This window comes from Cyrtonyx montezumae, unplaced genomic scaffold (genome assembly GCF_038088225.1).
Source record: "Cyrtonyx montezumae isolate F1298 unplaced genomic scaffold, pur_monq_1.0 scaffold_23, whole genome shotgun sequence".
Classification (NCBI taxonomy): Eukaryota; Metazoa; Chordata; class Aves; order Galliformes; family Odontophoridae; genus Cyrtonyx; species Cyrtonyx montezumae.
Window position 1 is genome coordinate 9,428,582 of NW_027071970.1, and position 20,237 is coordinate 9,448,818.

The 20,237-nt window shown below is 40.4% G+C and overlaps 1 protein-coding gene across 1 annotated transcript in view; it reads right to left on the reverse strand.

Annotated features, from left to right (window-relative positions):
• Positions 1-20,237, reverse strand: part of LOC136050297 (transmembrane protein 132B-like) — a 134,773-nt gene that overhangs the window by 43,016 nt on the left and 71,520 nt on the right. Inside the window, exon 3 of the mRNA XM_065739111.1 lies at positions 16,338-16,524. Within this exon, the coding sequence (XP_065595183.1) occupies positions 16,338-16,524 (187 nt within the window). The remainder of the gene's footprint in view (positions 1-16,337; positions 16,525-20,237) is intronic.

The window sequence follows — 20,237 nt, forward strand, 5'->3', positions numbered from 1 at the left end:
CTTACACCATACAGTATTCAGCCATGTTCTCCCTCCTGGATGGCAGCACACCTCCTCAGTGCTTGAGGGGCTCACATGGCACAGGTATGGGCCAGTACTTCCCACAGGTGAGAAACACGACAAAAGAAAGTACCTTTTTTTCCCCCACTTTCCATTTGTCCGTAAGCCCCATTGTATTCACCATCTGTGCTACAGTTCTCTGAGAACCAGCTCTGCAAATTTGCTTCCAACCCACATTGTCATGCTTCACTGCAGGCTAGTTCTGAGTAAGAAACGTTTGTTCCCATGACCAATACAACACAAGGTGGTCAACTATAGCTGTTCTTCTAAGACCAGCCACTACAACAAACATTTTCCTGCTTTGTTTCATTTTTTTCTTGTTAAATGACACTGACTTTAATAAACTGTCTAAAGGTTGTATGTTCTTAAATGAAGCAATACCTGGCATTCATTATCAGAGGTAATTGTGTGAGCTGTTGATTTAGTTTAGGATCTTTCCCTCAATAATGTTGTAATTGAACTCCAGTATGCACATCCACTGCAATGTGACAAAATCTATTACAGAGAACAACCCAGAATGAAATTGCAATCCTATTTCCTCCTAATGACAAGCTGAGATGGGAGTGGAAGAGAAGACGAGGTGAGCTTGCTCTGAGCACTTGCTCTTGCACTGAGGGGTGGCAGCAGCCTGACACAGACTTGGCCATGTGAAGCAGAAGCCTATCCCAGGCTGCCATCCAGCAGCTCTGTCTGCAGGCTTTAAACTCCATTCAGCACCCAGCTTTTACAATATATTCTTCTCACTTATGCAGAATGGTCTCGTGGGGAAAGCAAACCCAGAAACCCTACATTTCATTTAAAAAATAAAATAAAACAAAATGACAGGAAACATGGAGTGGGATATGATACGTAAAGATTTAGAAAAGTAGGAAGTGATGTTTAGGTTTTATCTATTTCTGGTCACATGGATTGCTAGAGGATTTTTCTGAGAGTGATTGCAATTTGATGGGACCAAACACATGGAAAATGTGCTGGGTTCCAGGACTTCATTCATAAAGCGTTGCTGATGACTCTGATTAACCATGCTCTGCCCTGAAATTTAGCAAACTACCATAATCTGGATGCTGAGATTAGCTTTTGTGTTCCCAACTTGTATTTACCTGAGAGTCAGTGTCAGTCTGAAGACAGCTTTCCCACACACAGGTTTTCCAATATGCATTTTGGTGATGACTAAAGCTTTGTATTTACCAATCTGTCCCCATGCCCACAAAGAGTGGTATGAACATTACTATAAATTAAAGGGGAAAAAAAAATAAAAGGACATGGTGATTAACAGAGCAGATTAACCTCCAAAACACTCGGACAGCTGTTTCAACATACTGAGCCTTCGAGGCCAATATGCTGAAACAGCTGTTCCTATATATAAGGTAAACTTCTCTGCATTGTTTTTCAGTGTGTATCTTCCAGGTCTACTTCACATCTTAGTGACTTCAATGCACATCAGGAGCACTGCCAACATTTTTCACAATTTTTGTACTTTTTTTCTCCACGTTATTAGCAACTTCACCAACGTCAACTCGTTTACTCAGCAAGATGCTCAGTGATGAAATCAAGTGGCTTCCCATCACCTTACATGAGACCTGCACTCTCACGCTGCTGTCTGCCATAAGTAAGACGTTATGGAATGGATGAATGAATGCCATTATTTTTGCATGTAGCTTTATAATAGAACAAAGTTCCTTAAATGGAAAGCATGTTCTGGTTCGTGATGCTTTCTCCCTTCGTTTCCAAGGCAACCCAATACACAGGCACACGCAAGCACACACGTGCATGCTAATACCCTTCATGATATGAGAGATTTCATTTCTCAATGAAGCATCATCCACCTCCACCAACAGGGAACACCTAAGCCAAACTTCTCTCAGAGTAACAGCCATCACTGAAGCATTGAAGAAACTTTTCTTTGTCATTGTTTGCATCAACATCTCACTGTCTCACCTGGCAGAAATCAGGAACCCTGAGCCTACCTCTTGCTTTCCCCCTGCATCCTACAACATGATGCTTTCAGGCAAAGAGAAGGAAAGAACCTGGGAGTTTTGTTTGCACACGGATGAGACAGTGTATTCCTTCCTAAGAGAACGAAGCTGATGACCATGGAGGCAGTTGGTCCTATGGAAGGTCCTTCAGACTCAGGAAGCCCCTCAGGAGCCAACTGCAGAAGGTGCATGGCTGCACTGACACTTGGCACCCAGACACGGCCGCGTCAGTCTGTGCTTCTAAATGAAGCTCATTTCAGAAAAGCAAGGCCTAGGCACAAAAATGATTTGTCATGCTCAGCACTCCATGCTAAATCACTTTTATACCCTCTGATTCTCAGTTGTAATCCTCTTTGGAATTTGCTTAATTGCTGGGCTTTTAAGAGCTGGAGGTCAGATACAGACACTGAGTAACAAGTTAAAAAACGTCAAAGGCAAAGTGAGAGCCTCACAAATTCTGCTGTTTAGCTGAGAAGGGAGATGTGACAAAGAGGAGAAGCAGCTGGAAATTGCAATAAATGTTTTGAAAGAAGCACTTTGAATCATTGTTGTGTTATTGTTGTTTCCATCTATCTGATTTTATCCTCTGCATAACAAAAAGGCCTGCTGATTGCTTTATTGCCTGGGGTTTTGTGCTTGTCCTTCCCCCTCAAAATGTCAGTGCTTTGCAGGTTTACTGAGTGTGTTACTCTTAGGCCCAGAGTTGACCCTGGTCTGTCTGAATATCCTGTTAACCACAACAGGACAGTGGTGACACAAATCTGATCTGTCCTTAGGGGTCAAGTGCCATTTCCATATAAAAACTCACTGTAAATATGGCAAGAGTATTTGCAATAATACCAAGTGAAACAGAAGTACAAACCCATGGCAAATTCAGGCAAAGGTTCTCACTTGAGTGTTAGAAGGACATCAACTCGATTTACCCCCAAGCTTAACAGCGTGGCATTATTCTGATGTGGGATGTTGCTCACGTTGACCTCAGTTCAGTACCAGGGCTGATTTAGGAGCAGCTGCCAGTGATTTAAATATGAAGGAGAGGCAATAATTCCATTAACATCAGCAGAACATCTCTGTTTCATAGTAGCAACACCAGGGAACATGGACCTTTCTTCCATAACCGCAATCCTCCTCCTTCCTGTAAATATTTGTAGCTATCAGCCTAGTCTATTCTGAAAACCATAGCAAAGGGAATCAGCATTATTTGGCAGATCTGGAGTTGCATTGTGTTGCACTTCTTGTTTACAAATAGGTTATTTAAAAGCACAAAGTGCTTTTTACTAAGAGCCATCACTAACTCCAATGGGAGCTCTGCTGTCTCGTATTAGAAAAGAGTTTATGGATACAATTTGCTTAATTCATGCACTCACTAATTTTTCAAGATTGCTACTATTAACTTGCACACCATGTAGCCTTAATGATTTTATGTTACATTTTATATTACATGCTTCTATTTATAAATGGTTTATAAGAGACTAATCAATATTTAATAGGCACTTCAAGTGTGCAGAAGACATGAGTAGCATGTGTTAGCAAAGGTTATGGCCAAGTCAATAGAAGGGTCATAAACACCTATAAGCTATGGCTCATAAGTAGCTCATTGGGCCATTTGGATTTTGTAGCAATTACCCAATTAATTAAAAAAGTATTAATAACTGTTTGTAAACTGTTTGTAAATGGAGTCCTATTAAAAGGAGGCAATTCCATGACCTATCCTGCCTACAAGCATTAGAGGGAAATACACAGGTTTGTTTTTCCATGCCACGCTCTTCCTGTAAGCTCAAACTAATGCTGCAACATTTCCAATGCAAACAAGTCACAGTGTCATTCTGGGATTTGGGCATTTTATCATACATCCTTAGGGTTAAATTCTGCTTGAAGATGCATAAATTTAAGTCTCACAGGAGCCACTGGAGCTGCTGGCTGTGCATATGTGCGTGTAGGAGGGTAGAACTCAGCCTTTTTATTTACAGTACCATTAATTAAATTACTGCAATTAAATATCAAATCAAATTGCACTAAGATAGCACTAAGAACCACAGCTTGTATGAGGGTTAACGAGAGCTACACATGGTTTTTAATGTGCCACTCTATAAACCATGCCCCAAAGGATATTGCTTGAAGTAACACACATGAAAATAAAATTTCATGCAAATACTTTTTAATGATGTCCTAGTTTTTGTGTTGCATCCAATCATTTATCTGGGCTTCCAGCTCTTGTCTTCTTAAGGGTGAGCTACTTAAGTAAGAAAGTGAAAAGCTCTGATCAACTGGAATCAAATGGAAGAGCTTCTGATCAACTCAAGCAATTAACAGTGTGCCACGAAATTAACTTGCAGTTAGTCTGCAGGGCATGTGCTTCAGTAACAAATCCATTTGACTTTACGATTTTCTGATTATGATTATAAAATTTACTGATTTTCTAATTTTCTATGACTTTCTAATTAACTTTAATAATAATTGACATTTCTGAAACCAAGTCAAAGGATTAAAACCAGAAAGTTTTCTTCCTTGCCAGTCTAGCCCTGTACTACTGCTGAGTGCTGCTGTCTCCTTAAGGAATCATACAACTACTCAGTGAAAAACCATCACTGGAACAGAAAATTATTATTAGTGCATCACAGTCCTGGTAGACACTTGCTGTGTTCTGAATTTAATGGATTTTTGGAGAATTTTACAGCAGAAATAAAAAAGTTTGCTTATCCAGTGATCAAATTAAACAGAAATGTATGTGCCTGTATTTACCACAGAAGAAAAACATTAAGAAGGTTCAATATTTATGCAGTATTTCATGGAAGTTCAATAGAAAAATCCAATATAATTTCCCAGTTAAAATCATTTGCTAGCTGCCTTATATCCATTAATATTATCTCAAGTCACTGTATACTGAAGCTATCCACACAATAGTGTTATGTGAACATCCATAGCTTAAAAATTAGTAATTGCTGTCTAGACAATTCAGTTAGCTATAGCTGAGTGAATATAATGAATAATTTATTTGATGAATTTTTGCATTCCTTTTCCTCTCTGTGAATCGTTCATGACCAGTTAGGACAACCTGAAAATGCACACATTTGTTAGAATTATTTTCAGTGAATAGTTCTCAACCTGAATATCTTTCCATCGGATGGAATTACTCAAACTCGAGGTTTGATACTCACATGATGGCACACAGGCTATGGAGACCACAGGGACTGTTATTATTTTTTCCTGACCAGATCTGAACCGGCAATCCAGAAGCAAAAGGCTAAGCAACCGCTGCAACTCCCTGCTCTGACAAGGAATTCAAAGCTATGTTTTTCCCTTTGAAATTCAATTTTAATTAGGTGAGCCTCAAAATGGAGGCTGAAACAATGAGTGTTTCAACCCTGCAGCAGATCAAATGCATTTTGACATCCATACTCTAAGAAGGAATGCACGCTAATGAGAAATTGAGATCAAATGCTTCACATTGCCACCCCAACCTCTACAAGGTGAAGTGTGTTGGGCCGTTAACCCACACGTGACACACTGAGCTGCTGCTGTGACCCAGCAGCTCCACAATACCTTCCTATCAAACTTCAGTTCTTGTGGCTTCTCCTTTTGCAGGAATGGGGATGAGTGCTAGAATCACTGAGGTTGGAAAAGATCTCCAAGTTCTCCAACCCCAGCTCACTCCACCGTGTCCACATCCCTCTGTGCCACATCTCCCACATTCTTGAACATATCTCCAACCCCACCACCTCCTTGTCCAGCCTGTGCCAGTGAATCAACACTCTCTGAAGAATAAATGTTTCCTAATATCCAACCTGAATCTCTCAGGCTCAATGTTAGGCCATCACCTCTGCTGGCTGAAATCAACCAAAATATAGAACACAGTGTTTTACCTTCCAGCTCCTCTGGAGGCAGAGCTGTGAAACTGCTAACTCAAGATCTTCAGAATTGAACAACACAGATTACGAAGCTGACCCAAAGCACTGCATGATTATCTTAATATAGCTGTAGTGCACTGCTTTCAGTAAAGCTGAGGCACCTTTGGAAAAAATTTATGTGAAAACAATAGCTGCTTATAGGCTACCTTACAACTCCCACTGCTCTCTGATTGCTGCTCTGCTCCATCATTACGATGCTATTTTAATTGAGTTAAAAAAACAGAAATTACATGTAAAATAATCACCAAACCTAACTGATACTGGGGCCACGAACACCAGAAGGATCCAGGTGAAGGTCCACACCAGCCCTGATCAGGCGCTAAGTACAAATGTTTAAAAAGAAAAGCTTTCCACGTAGCAATGTTTATGCAAGAAATATGGCACTGTGTCAGTTTGGCAAGAACATGAGTCATTTGCATAAGTGGAGAACTGTATGTATCACTCATGTACACACAATGCACCATCAGTTCATGCAGAAGGGACCCAGCTCGCTGCACATCTCACAAACATGGGCTGACAATTAAACAGTCCTAACAGGACTCATTCTCCAGCTAGCAGAACAGTTCAAAAACAAACAAAATTTTGTTCATGTGTGCCCATTATATTCATGTGATGACTTAATTAACAATAATTTCAGCATCTCTGAGATTTCTTCCGTTTTACAAATGATGCTGTTTTGATGAGGGCTGTAGTTTAAATTAGTGGCCAATCCGCCACAACCCAAGACTGGAATGCTAACTTAATTGGTAATAAAACCAAAATGAGCACTCTGGAAAAAGTTATTGATGAGCCAAATGATTGGGTGTGTTATGGAACAAGAGGAGTCTCGTTTTAGGCAGAAAATATAAAAGCTTTGAAGCTCCCTTCAGCACAGTGTGGTTCCAGTTCTGGGTCTGCTCTGCTCCCAAAAATCACTGTAGGCTGGCTTGTGCCTTCCCTCTTGCAATCACTCTGCCAGAGGCTCTCTGTGTCCCTGTCCCCAACAGCCTGCCCAAGGACCCATGGATCCCTCTGATCCCATCAGCAAATCCTTCCTAAAGACAAAAGCAGCAAACCTGAAGGAACAGAGGCAAACAGCCCTCCAGAGGCAGCATAGCCACAGCAGCTCAGCTGCTGAGCACCTCTCAGCATTTTCCTCTGTGCAGTTATTATTGGAACCACTTACTTCTAACAAGAATTTAGTGCCTGTGCATCCTCAGAGAGGGTTTTCTAAGAATAGTAACTCCACAGATGGAACCGGGAGACCTGAGATCACGCTGGCTGCAAGAATACCTGGATGTCCTCCTACCCTTCGTGCAAGGAGAACATGGCAATGCTTCCAAACACAGCCTTATTTACAGCCTTATTACTCCTCACCAGAGTCGCTACTGCTCTTTGTCAATCAAGTCTGAACTGAAATTCCATTCCACAGATGCAGGTGTGCAGTGCAGGTTTCATTTGACCAAATGAGCACTGCACCTTTAATGAAGAAGCAGGGCAGAAAGAACACGTGGCATGAAACAAAGACAGACTTGAGATGGGCATGCTACACGGAGCCAGGTGATGGCGTGGGAGGTGGGTCAGCACTGGTAGGGAATGTGCACCTCTGCCCCACTCCTGGTGGTTGAGAGATTGGCAAGTTTTTAAAAAGAGAACATCCAAAGCCAACTTGCTAGGCTGGGAGACCTTCGTTTTGTGGAGCAATCAGTGCTCTTCCAAACTGCAAACAAATAGCAATATGTGGTCAACCACTGCCATCATGAAAGCGTCAGAGTGATTTCCAAGAGGGGAATTAGTGGAAAATAGTACCTTTAGGACTCGATCCTGAGCAGCTTGCAACAGGACCTCTGAAGCACTTGGCACCAGCATGTCCTGCGCAGTCATTAAGGTTTTGGACGACAGTTGTAACAAATATCACCAAGTGTATCTAATTTTATGAAAGAAAATTATTGGTTCACAGTGGAATAACTTGGTGCTTTTACCCAAGCAGGCATCAAACACGACTATGAAATCCCACTCATAATCTCTAGCTGTTGTCATTCAATGTTTATCATCCAACACAGTTGAATACAGTTCTTATCGTTGATGGACGTGGCACACAATAGCTGTTTTCTTGAGTGCTTCATAAATATTAATAGTATTCACAGAGCTTCTTAAAATTTGTCATGTCACATTGCTTTCATGGAAACAGTCAAAATGACATTATTTTTGTCCCACCAATAGCAAACTCTTTATTGATTTCTTTCATTTTTGCTCCAAGAACTAAATGGCAGAGTATGTTGAACTGAGCAAAGGAAAGGAACATGGGATAATGAATGGCACTGAGCAATTCCAAGAATGAGTTCAGATGCCCAGAATGAGAGTGAAAGGGAAAAATTGGGATGTTCTTTGGAAAACACAGTTCAGCCAAAACTGAAACACTTCATGAAATAGAGGAGATTTGGCTGCTATTTCATTTTTGGAAGAACATCAACGAAGAAGTTTGACATCATTAAAACTATCCTACCGCATTCAAAATGAGACATTTTTACTTTAGGAAAATACTTTTTTTCCAAAATTAAATATTTGCACATTGTTTAATCGAGTTTAATCAAACAGCTGAGTACTGCAAGGAAAGATGTTTTTTCCTCTGTTAAACAATTTTGATTAATCCAAAATAGCTTCTCTGAATATTCATACCCAAAGAAGACTGAAATTTCCTAGCTCTGAACAAAGCCCATTTGGGCACTCTGGATGATATGCCCACATACTCCTTTCAGCACAGTTAAAGCCTTCCCCTGGATCCAACTTAATAACATCTTCAGTGGCTTGTATTTCAGCAGCTAGGTTTCAAGAAATCTCTTTGAATTTAATCTTGCTCCATAAAGTTCACCCTGCACCTGTCAGAACGGCCATACAAAACAAAGCTACTTAATTCCCTACAACAATTAATTTGACAATGGTAATAATTGCAGAAGATCTTATCTCTGCTACTGAGACACAGAATGCTCACTGTGGGCATGAGAAACAGAAGAATGAAAAAGAAGAATTTCTTTTTTGTGCGTGTGTGGTTTTTTTTCCCCTCTCTACAGTACTTAATTTGCTTTGGAAATTCTTCCTCTGTAGGGTTTTGGGGACACTCAAGGCTTCAGGCCTGCTCCTATTAATCAGTGTTATAATACACTTTGAAATCTGTGATCTGAGATTCTCAGATTCTGACTTTAGAAGGAAAAAAAAAAAGAAAACAACCTTGATAGTCCTTGATATTTCCAGGGTGAAGATTTATTTTCTGCTGAATGTACTTTTCTGTGTTTTTTTCCCTTGCAGTGGTGAATTTTCTGAATGATGCAATCGTGTTCTCATGGTTCAAGTGAAACAGAGACATAGTGCATCATTTCAAAGAGAACTGGAAGGCCAAAGGTCAGAATGATTTCAGGTAAGAAATACACACTAAGTGCAACAGATAAACATACTTGGGACTCTGTGCACATAAATCCATCTTAACCAACCTTCAAAAAAAATTGTTAATCACCTGGGGTTTGCTAGAAATGACCAATCCTAGTCTGATATTTTTGATACTTCAGCACTGTGCATTCTGGGGTTTTATAACTGACCCAAGAGAGTGGGAAGAAAAGTGGCTGCTGCCATTGACATTTCCTTCATTACAACGGGCTGAAGGTAAGTCTCCGTCGGAGGCTGGGTCAGCTTCCATCTTGGCTCAGTGCTACTCTTTGCTTGGCATGAGAATGCAAGCTATACTGCCATCAGCAAAAGTGCTTTCTGGAGAAAAAATAAAAATCTTTAAAGGCTGTTTTATTTTTATTAAACACTCCCTTTCTGATAGTGGGATTCAGCAGCGTTCTGTGCAGAAACATGGACACTCAAATTCACCTGACTTCAGACATCCTTCAACTTGTACTGAATTAAAACAAATGTGCAGGAGAAATCTTTTCTCCAAAGAAGGGCACAGGAGCTGTCACGAATGAAAGTCCTCCCAGGCTGCATTTGCCTTTCTATGGCTCATTGCTACTTGGCAGCCAAAGCTAAATGCACATAAAAAATAAAATAAATAAATCACCCTGCATTCCTGCTTTTCCTAAAACAAATAAGCAAAGTGTTGCACTCAGCAATTCCTTTTCAGCCTGAATTATAGAAATGGGCATCTTTGAGGACCATTTTTCCTGGGTGTTCTTGTCAGCACGTTTGCTAGCAGCAACTGGAGATGCTATTATTCAGGCTCCCATTTAAAAGAAACCTTACTAGAGTATATACAGCCATCTGTGGTTCTAAGTGATTCACAACATTAGTCAACCATTAGTCAACCAAGAGCTTACATTTTTGGGGAGAAAACGAGATTTCTGAAGACAATGATTAAATACTTTTAACATATACAGAAATGTTTCAGGCCGAGGGGCTGCAAGAAACAGTGAAATATTGATTGGTGCCTTTGAAAAACACTTTAGAATAATGACAGACAGGGAATTACAATCCTATTACTATACCAGAAAGGCTCTGTGGCATGTATATCTAAAGCACTAGTGATGCCAGTCACAGACCAAACCATCATTTTCCTAGATAAGACAAGCACACTAGAGATTCATCTGTTATTAAACCTACTGTTCCTCAAGCCTTCACCCTCAGTTGGAGTTTTCTTACGAAAGAAAAAACAAACAAACCAAGAAACAGTTGTATACATCTCTTCAGTATGTTGCACTTTACTTTGACTACATTCCTGGTTGCCTAGAAACTCTCTAAAATAACTGGAGTTTCCTCTCCTTTTTTTTTATTATTTTGCCCCAACTGTTAGTTAGATAATAGATTAATCCAATCACATTTGCTTATGTCAGAAACCTGAATGACTGGCTCAGAACCTGTGAAGTGTTTGCTCCGTGTAACCCAGGAGCCAGGCTCTGCCAATGGCCTCGTTATTATAACCATGGAAATTCCAGCCTACATCTGTTTAGATCAATGGAGATGACTAAGGATTGCATCCCTGCTGGACAGACTGCGTTTATCTGTGCCATCAGTTTCTATAATTAGCAGGACATACACTTCACAAGACATCAACCAATCCACAGCTCACATGTGACTTCAGGACCGTAGCGTTTGCTTTAAAAAAATCCCCTGCAGTGTCTATATTTAATCGTTGTAATACCAAAAGGCTGGTTCTGATATCCACTAACAATAAAACAGTGGCACCAAGAAGACCTTCCAAAGTGGTTTAGTTCCATTTTCCACCCTCAATCTCTTATTCTGCTGGGCACAATGAAAATGGATAACTCTTACACTTTTGAGGACTTCAGCTCCACGTGTCAATCTGCACACCAGATGTTGGAAGAATCAATTACCTAAGACGGTTATTGTCAAAAAAGAAAACAAATAAGCCTCAAAGGAGCAGAGCAGCTGACATTTTCATCTGACAGTGCATCACTGAACAGCCGTTCCGTTCCCCGAAGGTCTTTTAGGAACCTGTTAGCACCATGCAGCAGATCTCAAGCTGGAAGGCTGCGCGCATCCACCTCGGATAGCACTCAGTCCCACTCACTTCCTATGGGTCACGTTTCTCAGCAGTTCTTTCCTCTTAAATATTTATGATAAAACATTAAGACATTAAGACAAAACTCAAACTTCCTCCCACTGTCATCCAAAGCAACTTCCTGGAGTCAACTATTCCAGCTCCCAAGTAAGCTTCAAATTAAGGGAGTAATCCCTCATCCATACATTTTTACCTGAATTAAAGCGGCTTAAATAGTTACGTGCAGCATTAGATGATAAAGCAGCATTTACATTCTTCAGAGCCACTCTCCTGTGCTGTCATTAGTTCTTGACAGGATAAATCCTACCTCTTTCCTAAACAAAACGTTTTTAGAGATATTAAGCAGTATTACTGTGAGATTTTTTCCTAAGTGTTTTAAGAAGTACCTTTAGGGGTATGAAAAGTGACTCACACATCATTCAGTAGCAGGTGAAACTGAGCAAGAGTGACTTAATTTCCATGTAATTTTCCATTCTTATCAAGCTTAGCTTATTCAGGTCTGATTAATTAATGCTTGTAAAGTGTTCTGAAAATACATAATGCTACATAAATACTAAATAATAACAGCACACTTAGAAGTAAAAATAATTTGTTAATTTGCATAGAGTTTTAGGAATTAGCATTTATTTTCCCTTTGTAAATGTATCTGTCCTATCCCTTTCAGCTATCAGAAAATGTGCCAGCAGTTTCAGGACAATGTGGCATTATGTCTTTTACATGAGACAATTTGTGGAAAATGAATTTAGAATTATTTGTGATGTCGTGTTTATAGAGGAACACAGATATACCCTCGTTCCCTCTCAGCACGAATCTAGCTGTACTGCTTCTGGGATTAAAATAATCAGAATTATTCCAATTCCAATGAGTTCCTACAGTTTGGGGAGCTATGTGTTTTCTCAGTCTGTTGTCCAATGCCCTTAAAATTTGACTGTCCACTTCTAAAGCTGTCTGAAAAAGGCAACAGAAAGAATCACACTTTTCCCTACATCTTTATATCGGGGCATCTTATGACACCTACTCTCAATACATGTATTTTCATGCTTCTGATGCTATATGAGAGCAGGACTATGAATATATCCTATTACAAAATCCTATCAATAAGATTTTTTTTGCTCAGAAGGGGTAAATTTTCCAGTTCAGCTCTATCTACAGAAACAAGACCTTCCAGGAACAGAAGAGGGGCTATTAGTACCAGCACTTCCAGGACACACGCTGTCCTTTAGTTTATAACACAAACAGGAGGTAGAATAGGTATGAAAGACTCTGAATCCCCTTTGATCATCTCAGCATAAGTCAATGAAGAGTGAATACCAGACAAAATAAACAATCTGTTTCTAAAATGGTGTAAAATGCACACAGCAATACCATCTGGGATCAGCTCCTAAGCAGGGTTGGAAGCAGTGCCAGCGGTACAGTGAGTGCTTCACACTTGGAATTGTTTTTGAACCGGTGCTCATCACCTGCTAAGAGGTACTGGGTCCATGAATGGGCAAACAAAAAGGGCAGTTCGTGTGTGTTCCTTTGTTTCAGAGGTGCCATTTCCCCCCTTACTCCTTTTCAGGCCTCAAAACAATCTTCACATAAAACCCAATGTTTTTTCCCACAAGGCTTTGGTTGGTTCCTCTCCAGCACAGGTCTCAGCAGCTGCGGATGATGGAAATGACAGCACAGCTTAAGGAGAGCCTTCCCCACCACAATCCTCTATTAAGTGCAATAGAACTGAAACTTCCCAGCAAGTATCTGATCTAGAGGAGGAGATTAAAAACAACTCCACAAAGAAAGCTGGTCCTTCCTGCAGCACTGGGCTTATCACGGCTGTCACCCAAACCCACTCCTGAGACAGCAGTAGGCTGCATGCAACTGTGATCATCCATTTGCCATTTCTCCTTCCTTCGCTGTGTCAGCCAGCAATGGTCTGCATTCCCACTGCATCCTCCATGTGTGCTTTCCTACTGAGCACAGCGCCTACACTGCCCACCCTGAGGGAGAGAGACGACTTTCAGGAAGCAAACCCTGAACCACTGGACTACACCATTTCCATCTGGCTGCTGTTCCTCTGGAAATCCCAACAGCCTGACCCCGTGCAGCTGTGGAAACGGGAGGTTTCAATTAGAAGGAGCTTAAGGACTTGGGGAGAATTGTCCAATCATGCAGAAAAAGGACTCTTTTCCAGCATGAAATTTGGTTTCATTTTCTCTCATTAGTGCTAATGTTTTATTTATCTCCACATTTTGAACGTGCTGGATTTGGCAATAAATCAGTCAAGAAATTTATTAGATGGAGGATCATCCAAATGAAAATGGATAGTCTGGGTCAATTCCCAATAGCCCTTGATTGTATTTAAGTCCTCCTCTTTCAACTAAAATGAAAATAAACCCCCCCAGCTTATTTACAGGTACCCCGCAAACAGAACAAAGCATAGAGCAGTTGATAGACCAGTATCTCACCTGGAGAAGATCTCCCTGGCCGTGCTGCCTTCTGTGCACCTCAGAACTGCCTATTAAAGTGCTTCTGATTCGACACCAAAGGATTAGCCAGAAATAAGCTGCAATATCAATTCATTACAGCAAGATTGTCTACTAATAAGGAGCTATTTTTTGCTAGACAATGTGCAAAAATCAGCTCTGTCTTCACAAAGAAACCTCAAAGCAAAAGAAAAAAAAAAAGAAAAAAAGCAACAAAAAATGCCTCTCAAGCTTGCTACAAAATGTAAATGTTAAGAACATCAAATTTTATGTTAAGGGCTTCATAAACCCACTAAAGCAAGAAATCAGCTCTTCTCATCAAGCCATTATTCAAATGTTACCATGCAGTCTGCCACATCTTTATATCTAGAAGAAAAAAAAATAAAAATCAGGCTGTTAATGAGGAAAATATCCCCAACTGCTGTTTCCAGAGCCACCACAATGCAATGACAGAACAAGTCATCTGTGGCTCTTTCTGTTGTCTACCGCATGTTTAAGAAAGTAGCACGGAAAACAAACTCATGATCAACTGCAGCAATAGAACAGATACTCCAAACAGTATGGATGCAGATGCCTTCATGTTAAAAGGCCCAAAGCAGCCTACAGAAGTGCAGACATCTTAGAATGATGGAATAACAGAACATCCTGAGTTGGAAGAGGCCCAGAAGCACCACCCAAATCCTATGTCTGAGAGCACCATCCAAATGCTTCTTGAGCTCCTTTTGTCCCTGTCTGGGCAACACAGTGCCATAACACGCACCAGTCAGAGACAATTAAGTGGAGCAGCAATGCAAACTGGCAGTCATAAGGGGATGAAATGCAAATACAAGCTCTGCTCCTGCCACTAATGCCATCAGTTCTTCTACCAGCCTGGGGTCAAGCCAGCGAGGGATGCTTAAATGCAGCAGCAAGTAACAGCCCACATGAGACCCCCAATTAAGGGGTAAGGTCATAAATCTATAAAAGCTTTTTGCTCTACTCCACAGTTACCTTATAATGACAAATTGTGTGAGATTAGCTCCACTTCAAATTCATGTTTTGCCTCAGATTTTGTCCAAGGACATTTAGAGATAGCTTAAAGCAGATGCCATGACTGCAAAGAGAAGAAGTGAAGCCCTGGCCAAACCCTGGCAGAGACAGAAGCAAAGCTCTGATCCAGCGCTGACAATGAGTTTTGGGGTTGGATCTGCTTTTCATTTATACCCACAGTGTTCTCCATGGCACAAAACCTGTGCTATCCATTTGGAACCAGCAAAGCTATGTGCAAGTCAGTTCACGCACCACGTTGTTTTTATTTTATATCTGATTCAACATCACTACTTGATAATATTCCATCCACACAATTAGAGGTTTGTTTCATCTCCTCTAGTCATGCTTACTGTTTACTAAAAGAAAATTCTCTATTGACTTTTTCACACATCATTTCTCCTCTATCCCTCGCTGTCAGTAAGTGTAGCCTTTGGCAGTAGGAACTGGAAATAAGATTTATTTAGGGCCTTGATTACCTTTAGAAGTATCTTCCCTTGTTTTTTGCCCTACTAGAAGAAGCCAGCGGCCATGCAGAGTAAAATACCAATATTCCTTGGTTAATTAGAACAGAAAGAAGACCAACATAGACAGAGGGAAAGATCGGAAAAAAACAGTTCAGCCTTCAGAACTGCCTAGCTCAAATTTACAGAGCTACTGTTACTCTAGCTGTACTCCAAAATATTCCCACTGAAATCACTACATTGGTGTCAGCTTGAAGCTCCAGCACTAAAACAAATGTCCATCAGACCCAAATGTCCATAGACCCCTCAAGAATAGATGCACTTAAGAAGTAGACACTTTAGTTTGTTTGTTTTTAAATAAATCATCAGCTTTGAGCTGTCTGAATCTATACACCTTAAATCCTGCCTGGAAAACATGTCCAGCACCTAAACTTTCACCAAGTAGTTTGTCCTTTTCCTGTAATTCCAAGAGGACCTTTTGTTAAATGGACACTTTGCAGCTCACTGGTCTGTGTGGCGCTCGAGGGAAAAGCAAAGCAGTAACCAGTCCAGTTGTTTGGTTTAGCAATGAAGTTTCTCCTCACTTGCATGATAATTTATTTCATTGAAAATGTCCCAGCTAATTGCAACATTTACCCTTAGAGCACATGCACGGCAGTCACATTAATACTCCAGAAGACAACGGCTCCAAAGGAGCTATTACCATGTACCAGGCCAATAATCCACAAACAGTAAAGGATTTACACAAAAGACTCAAATGGTTTCCTAGGAACCATTACGGCATATCAGGTAAATAAAATATTATTGAAAAGTATTTTTTGCATTTAAATCATTTGCAGCAGGTGCATAGGAAGTAGCACATAATAAAATGGTTCACGTTCCCCGGAATACTAATGAGAGTCAACGGAAACATTTAGCAAAAAGAAGCAGCAGAAGTTACTTACCATTGCAAGAGGAACAATTCCTGAAAACACAGTTCGGCTGACAAAGATCTCAGAGACCACCAGTTCACTCAGAGAATCGTCCCGAGGGTATTCCACCTGCCAGGTGATTTGCTGGGCCCCCGCCAGGCTGCTGGTGTTGTCAATCTCAAAGTCCATCTGCAGGATCTCGTAGGAGGTGATGTTTGCTCTGGAAAAAAAAAAAGAAAAAAAAAATTGTCCATAGAAGAAATATTCCTAGGATGTTACTGACAAAATATATTCCAACTTTTTGTTTCAACAGAGGATTTACCATTAAATTTAACATGCAGATTTGAAGACAAAAGCCTAAATTGGGCTATACACTGGGTAATAGCCATCCTTTATAGATAGGTGACAGTACATCTTTTAGCTCCCCTACGTAGATGTGCCTTTCCTACTAAACTCAAGCACTCCTTCCGTGTAATCACAAAGAACATATAGAACAAGCCCAAAACCCTGGGAACTGCACTGTATAGACGTTGCTGAATTATTCAATATAACATTATTATAACAGTGCTGCAAATATTAATGCTCCAAAACAACAGAACTGACCATTCCTCATGCTGTACCAGAAATGAGCATTTCTGGAAAAGCAAGTCTTTCAAACCCAAACTTGTCTTTATCTCATTGAAAAAAAAAATTGATTTGCAGAGATTAGTTTGATGATAAATGTGGGGTGGGCTGTCCTTGTTCTCAGTTCATGAAAGTATTCTTTGTGTCAGTGATGCTGACTTGCAACTCTGCAGTGATCACTACAGATTTCTCATCTGAGAATTAAAAGTTTAAAGGTAAAGAAACATTACATTCAGAGATGCGCTAAAAATAACTTTTTTTTTTCTTAAAACAACACCACCACTTAGCACTCTCCTCTGGTCCAACACTATGTAAATATTAATAATTAATCCTCATGTTAGAAAGTCGGGCACTCTAATCTTTGAGTTACAGGTAAGAAAACAGACACCAAGATTTAACCAACAGCAATCAACATACCCATAAACAAGGGCCTGTTTAGAAAGTAGATCTTTGTGCATACAGGGCTTTACTTGTCCATAAAAGAAGGTACTTTACAGTGCTCCACCCCAGTTCCTGCCCCAATCCTACACGTGCTTGCATATGCAGCACTGAGCATCACCCCTCTCTGTATTTCCACTCTCTGTCCTGTCCCATGGCACGTTCTTGGCGTGCTCCTTCCCATAGCAGTGATCCAAGATCTGTGCTCATAGTGAGCTGCAGTATGTTGCTACAAAGAACAGACACTTAAACATTCTCTTCCTCTTCTTTACTGCACAGAGGCAAGAAACTGTTTTTGCCATATGTTTTTGAAGGCACATTGTAAAGAGAAAAAATCTGAGCAGGAATTATTGATTTACATGTTTTCTTTCTGACAAGAAACAACACAAACATATGCTTCAATGCCTGGAGGATAAATATTTTCCATGCTGACAGAAGATAATATCCACCTTCAGGCAAAACTAGAAGCATCTTTGGGTGGCCAACCAGGGAACCAGCAAAACTCTTTAAGAGAAATACTACTGCACATTGCTATGGATGTAATTAAGACTGTTCTGTTAAAAAGTGTAACCACTGTGGGCATTACAGTGGCGCATTCAACTTCATGGTTTTCCACTTATCACTTCTGGCAGTTTGTTTTATCTACATTACATAAAATGAATTTGCTCGCAACGCAGAAATAAAACGTTGAGATGAGCTGTACATTAACTATAGATGTGGTTATTAGCCCTGTTAAGTGCATCTGGATCCGCAGTTGAGGTTCAATCTGTTCGAGCCAATAGCTGTCACTCACAAACATCCATAATCAGCTTCCAGTTCTGAACAAAACACCAGCAGAAGGTTTTGCTTTGGATTCATCACTGCAATAATGTCCAAATAATGTCAGGTCAGACTGCACTGATCGATCAAATCTGTATGTCCCACTGTTGGGCCTTTGCTCTGTCTGTCATGCATTCAAGTATTCCTCATTTTTCTTCTATACATTCCCAAGGTAACCATAATAATGATTTTATATTTTTATGGAACACCAGGGCTGAGATCTCTGTAAGAAGAAAATGTGTGTCTTGCCTTTATAAGCGAGCCGAAGTAATGCCTGGGAGTAAATGACTCCTACCCCTACAAACATGCAAAGACCTTCACTGCATCCTTAGCAATGTAAGGAGCCTTCACTGGAGAGCTACACCAGACAAAAGTTCCATGTAAAGACAGACATGACCAGGCACTACTGGGTTGGAAATGAGCAACAACGCAACAGAAACTTTCCTCAGATCCAACTGATGGTACATGCACACTGCAGCAGAGCTGACCTCCCAGACATGTGACAGTCCTGCTTCCAAGGAGAATCCTTATTGTTGCCTGAACAAACAACAGGGCTCACCAACTGCTTTCTGTTTTATCTCGGTAGCAAAGCGTGTAACATGAGATAGTAATACTAAGTAAGGGTCCATTTCTCATTTGAAGTTCTGCTGAAAGACCTATTGTATGCAGTTAGCTTTCACTCATAGAGTTTCTCCACCGACAGTGTAGCTTCAGCAAGCAAGCGCTCAACTTTCTGCACCCCTTTGTTCACCAGCAGGTTTCCAGTTACCTCCAGAACAGCAGGTCAATGGGTTTTCTCAAAGCTATGGGCTCTTTTTTTCCTCCTCAGGACAAAGACTCAGCTTTCAAGCAATGCCAAGCGTGACAGTATCTGGGTCATGGAGTACCACCATGAACTAACACACCCTCTTTGTTCTGAGCCACTTCCTGGGTTACAGCTGTAACAAAAACATGATAAAATCTGAAAAGTTTTCTCAGAGTAGAGTTTTTCTGCTCATCACTGCATCTCCTGCAGAGGCTTTTTTCTTAGCAAGAGGATTGGTACTATCTTAATGTTTCTTGCAATTTATTATCCTTCCCCTGCAATACTGTGTGGGAGACCACTGCCTTTTCCAGTGAAATGGAAGGAAGTTGATAAAGTAAAAACAGAATTAAATTAAATCATAAGCAAGACCTTAAAGGTTAGAATTTATTTATATCAGCTCCATCCGCTGATAAATCCACATCATAATACCTGCATCTAAATTTCTCTCATCAATACTCAGTACTGTGCTCCTTTTTCAAAGGAGTTAACCCATCCTGACACGGCCAGTCCCCAGCTTTTCCTCAGTGTGTCTTTTATCAGGTGACCAATGCTGGTCCTTGTGGTCACTGTCAAAGTGTAAATGTTTGGTGAAAACAAAACACTGTAAGTGGGAAAACCCACTAACAGAGGAGATGATGACTGTAACTCATACTGTTATCAGTTGTCAAATCCCCAAACCTTATTTTATCTTTCATCCTATTTCAGCTTTTTCTTGAGACGTATTCCATTTTTCTCTTAAGTAAGTCTGCACTATTGGGAAGAGCCTGATGGAATCTAAGGACTATAAATCACATCCCCTTTCCACATCTTTCTTCTCTTTTTAGTTTACTTCTTCTGTTGGCCAGTAAAGTCTTTCCTCAGTTAAGAAGGATTTTGCCAAACCTCAGTTTGAGTTTAGAGGAGCAATAAAAAATAAAAAGTCAAAATTACTTTTATAAAAAAAGATTATTTCCTGCAAGCACAAGGAAAAGACCTTATAATTTTAGGCAGCTGGCATGGTTGCTAATAAGTCCATTTCTATGGAAATGAGCTCATAACTATTAATTTTGCCTGCTCCTGATCTATTCTTGATGAGCCTTTCAAATTTAGAAAAGCGCTTCATGATTCTCTCAATTTGGTAATTACTAACTCCCTTTGATGAATCCAGCCCAGTATTTCAGACATGAGACATTCATTAGACATTTTTCTTTCTGGTGAGAAGAGAAAAAGAAACCATGGCCTTGGATTTATTTCCTCTCCCAAACTCC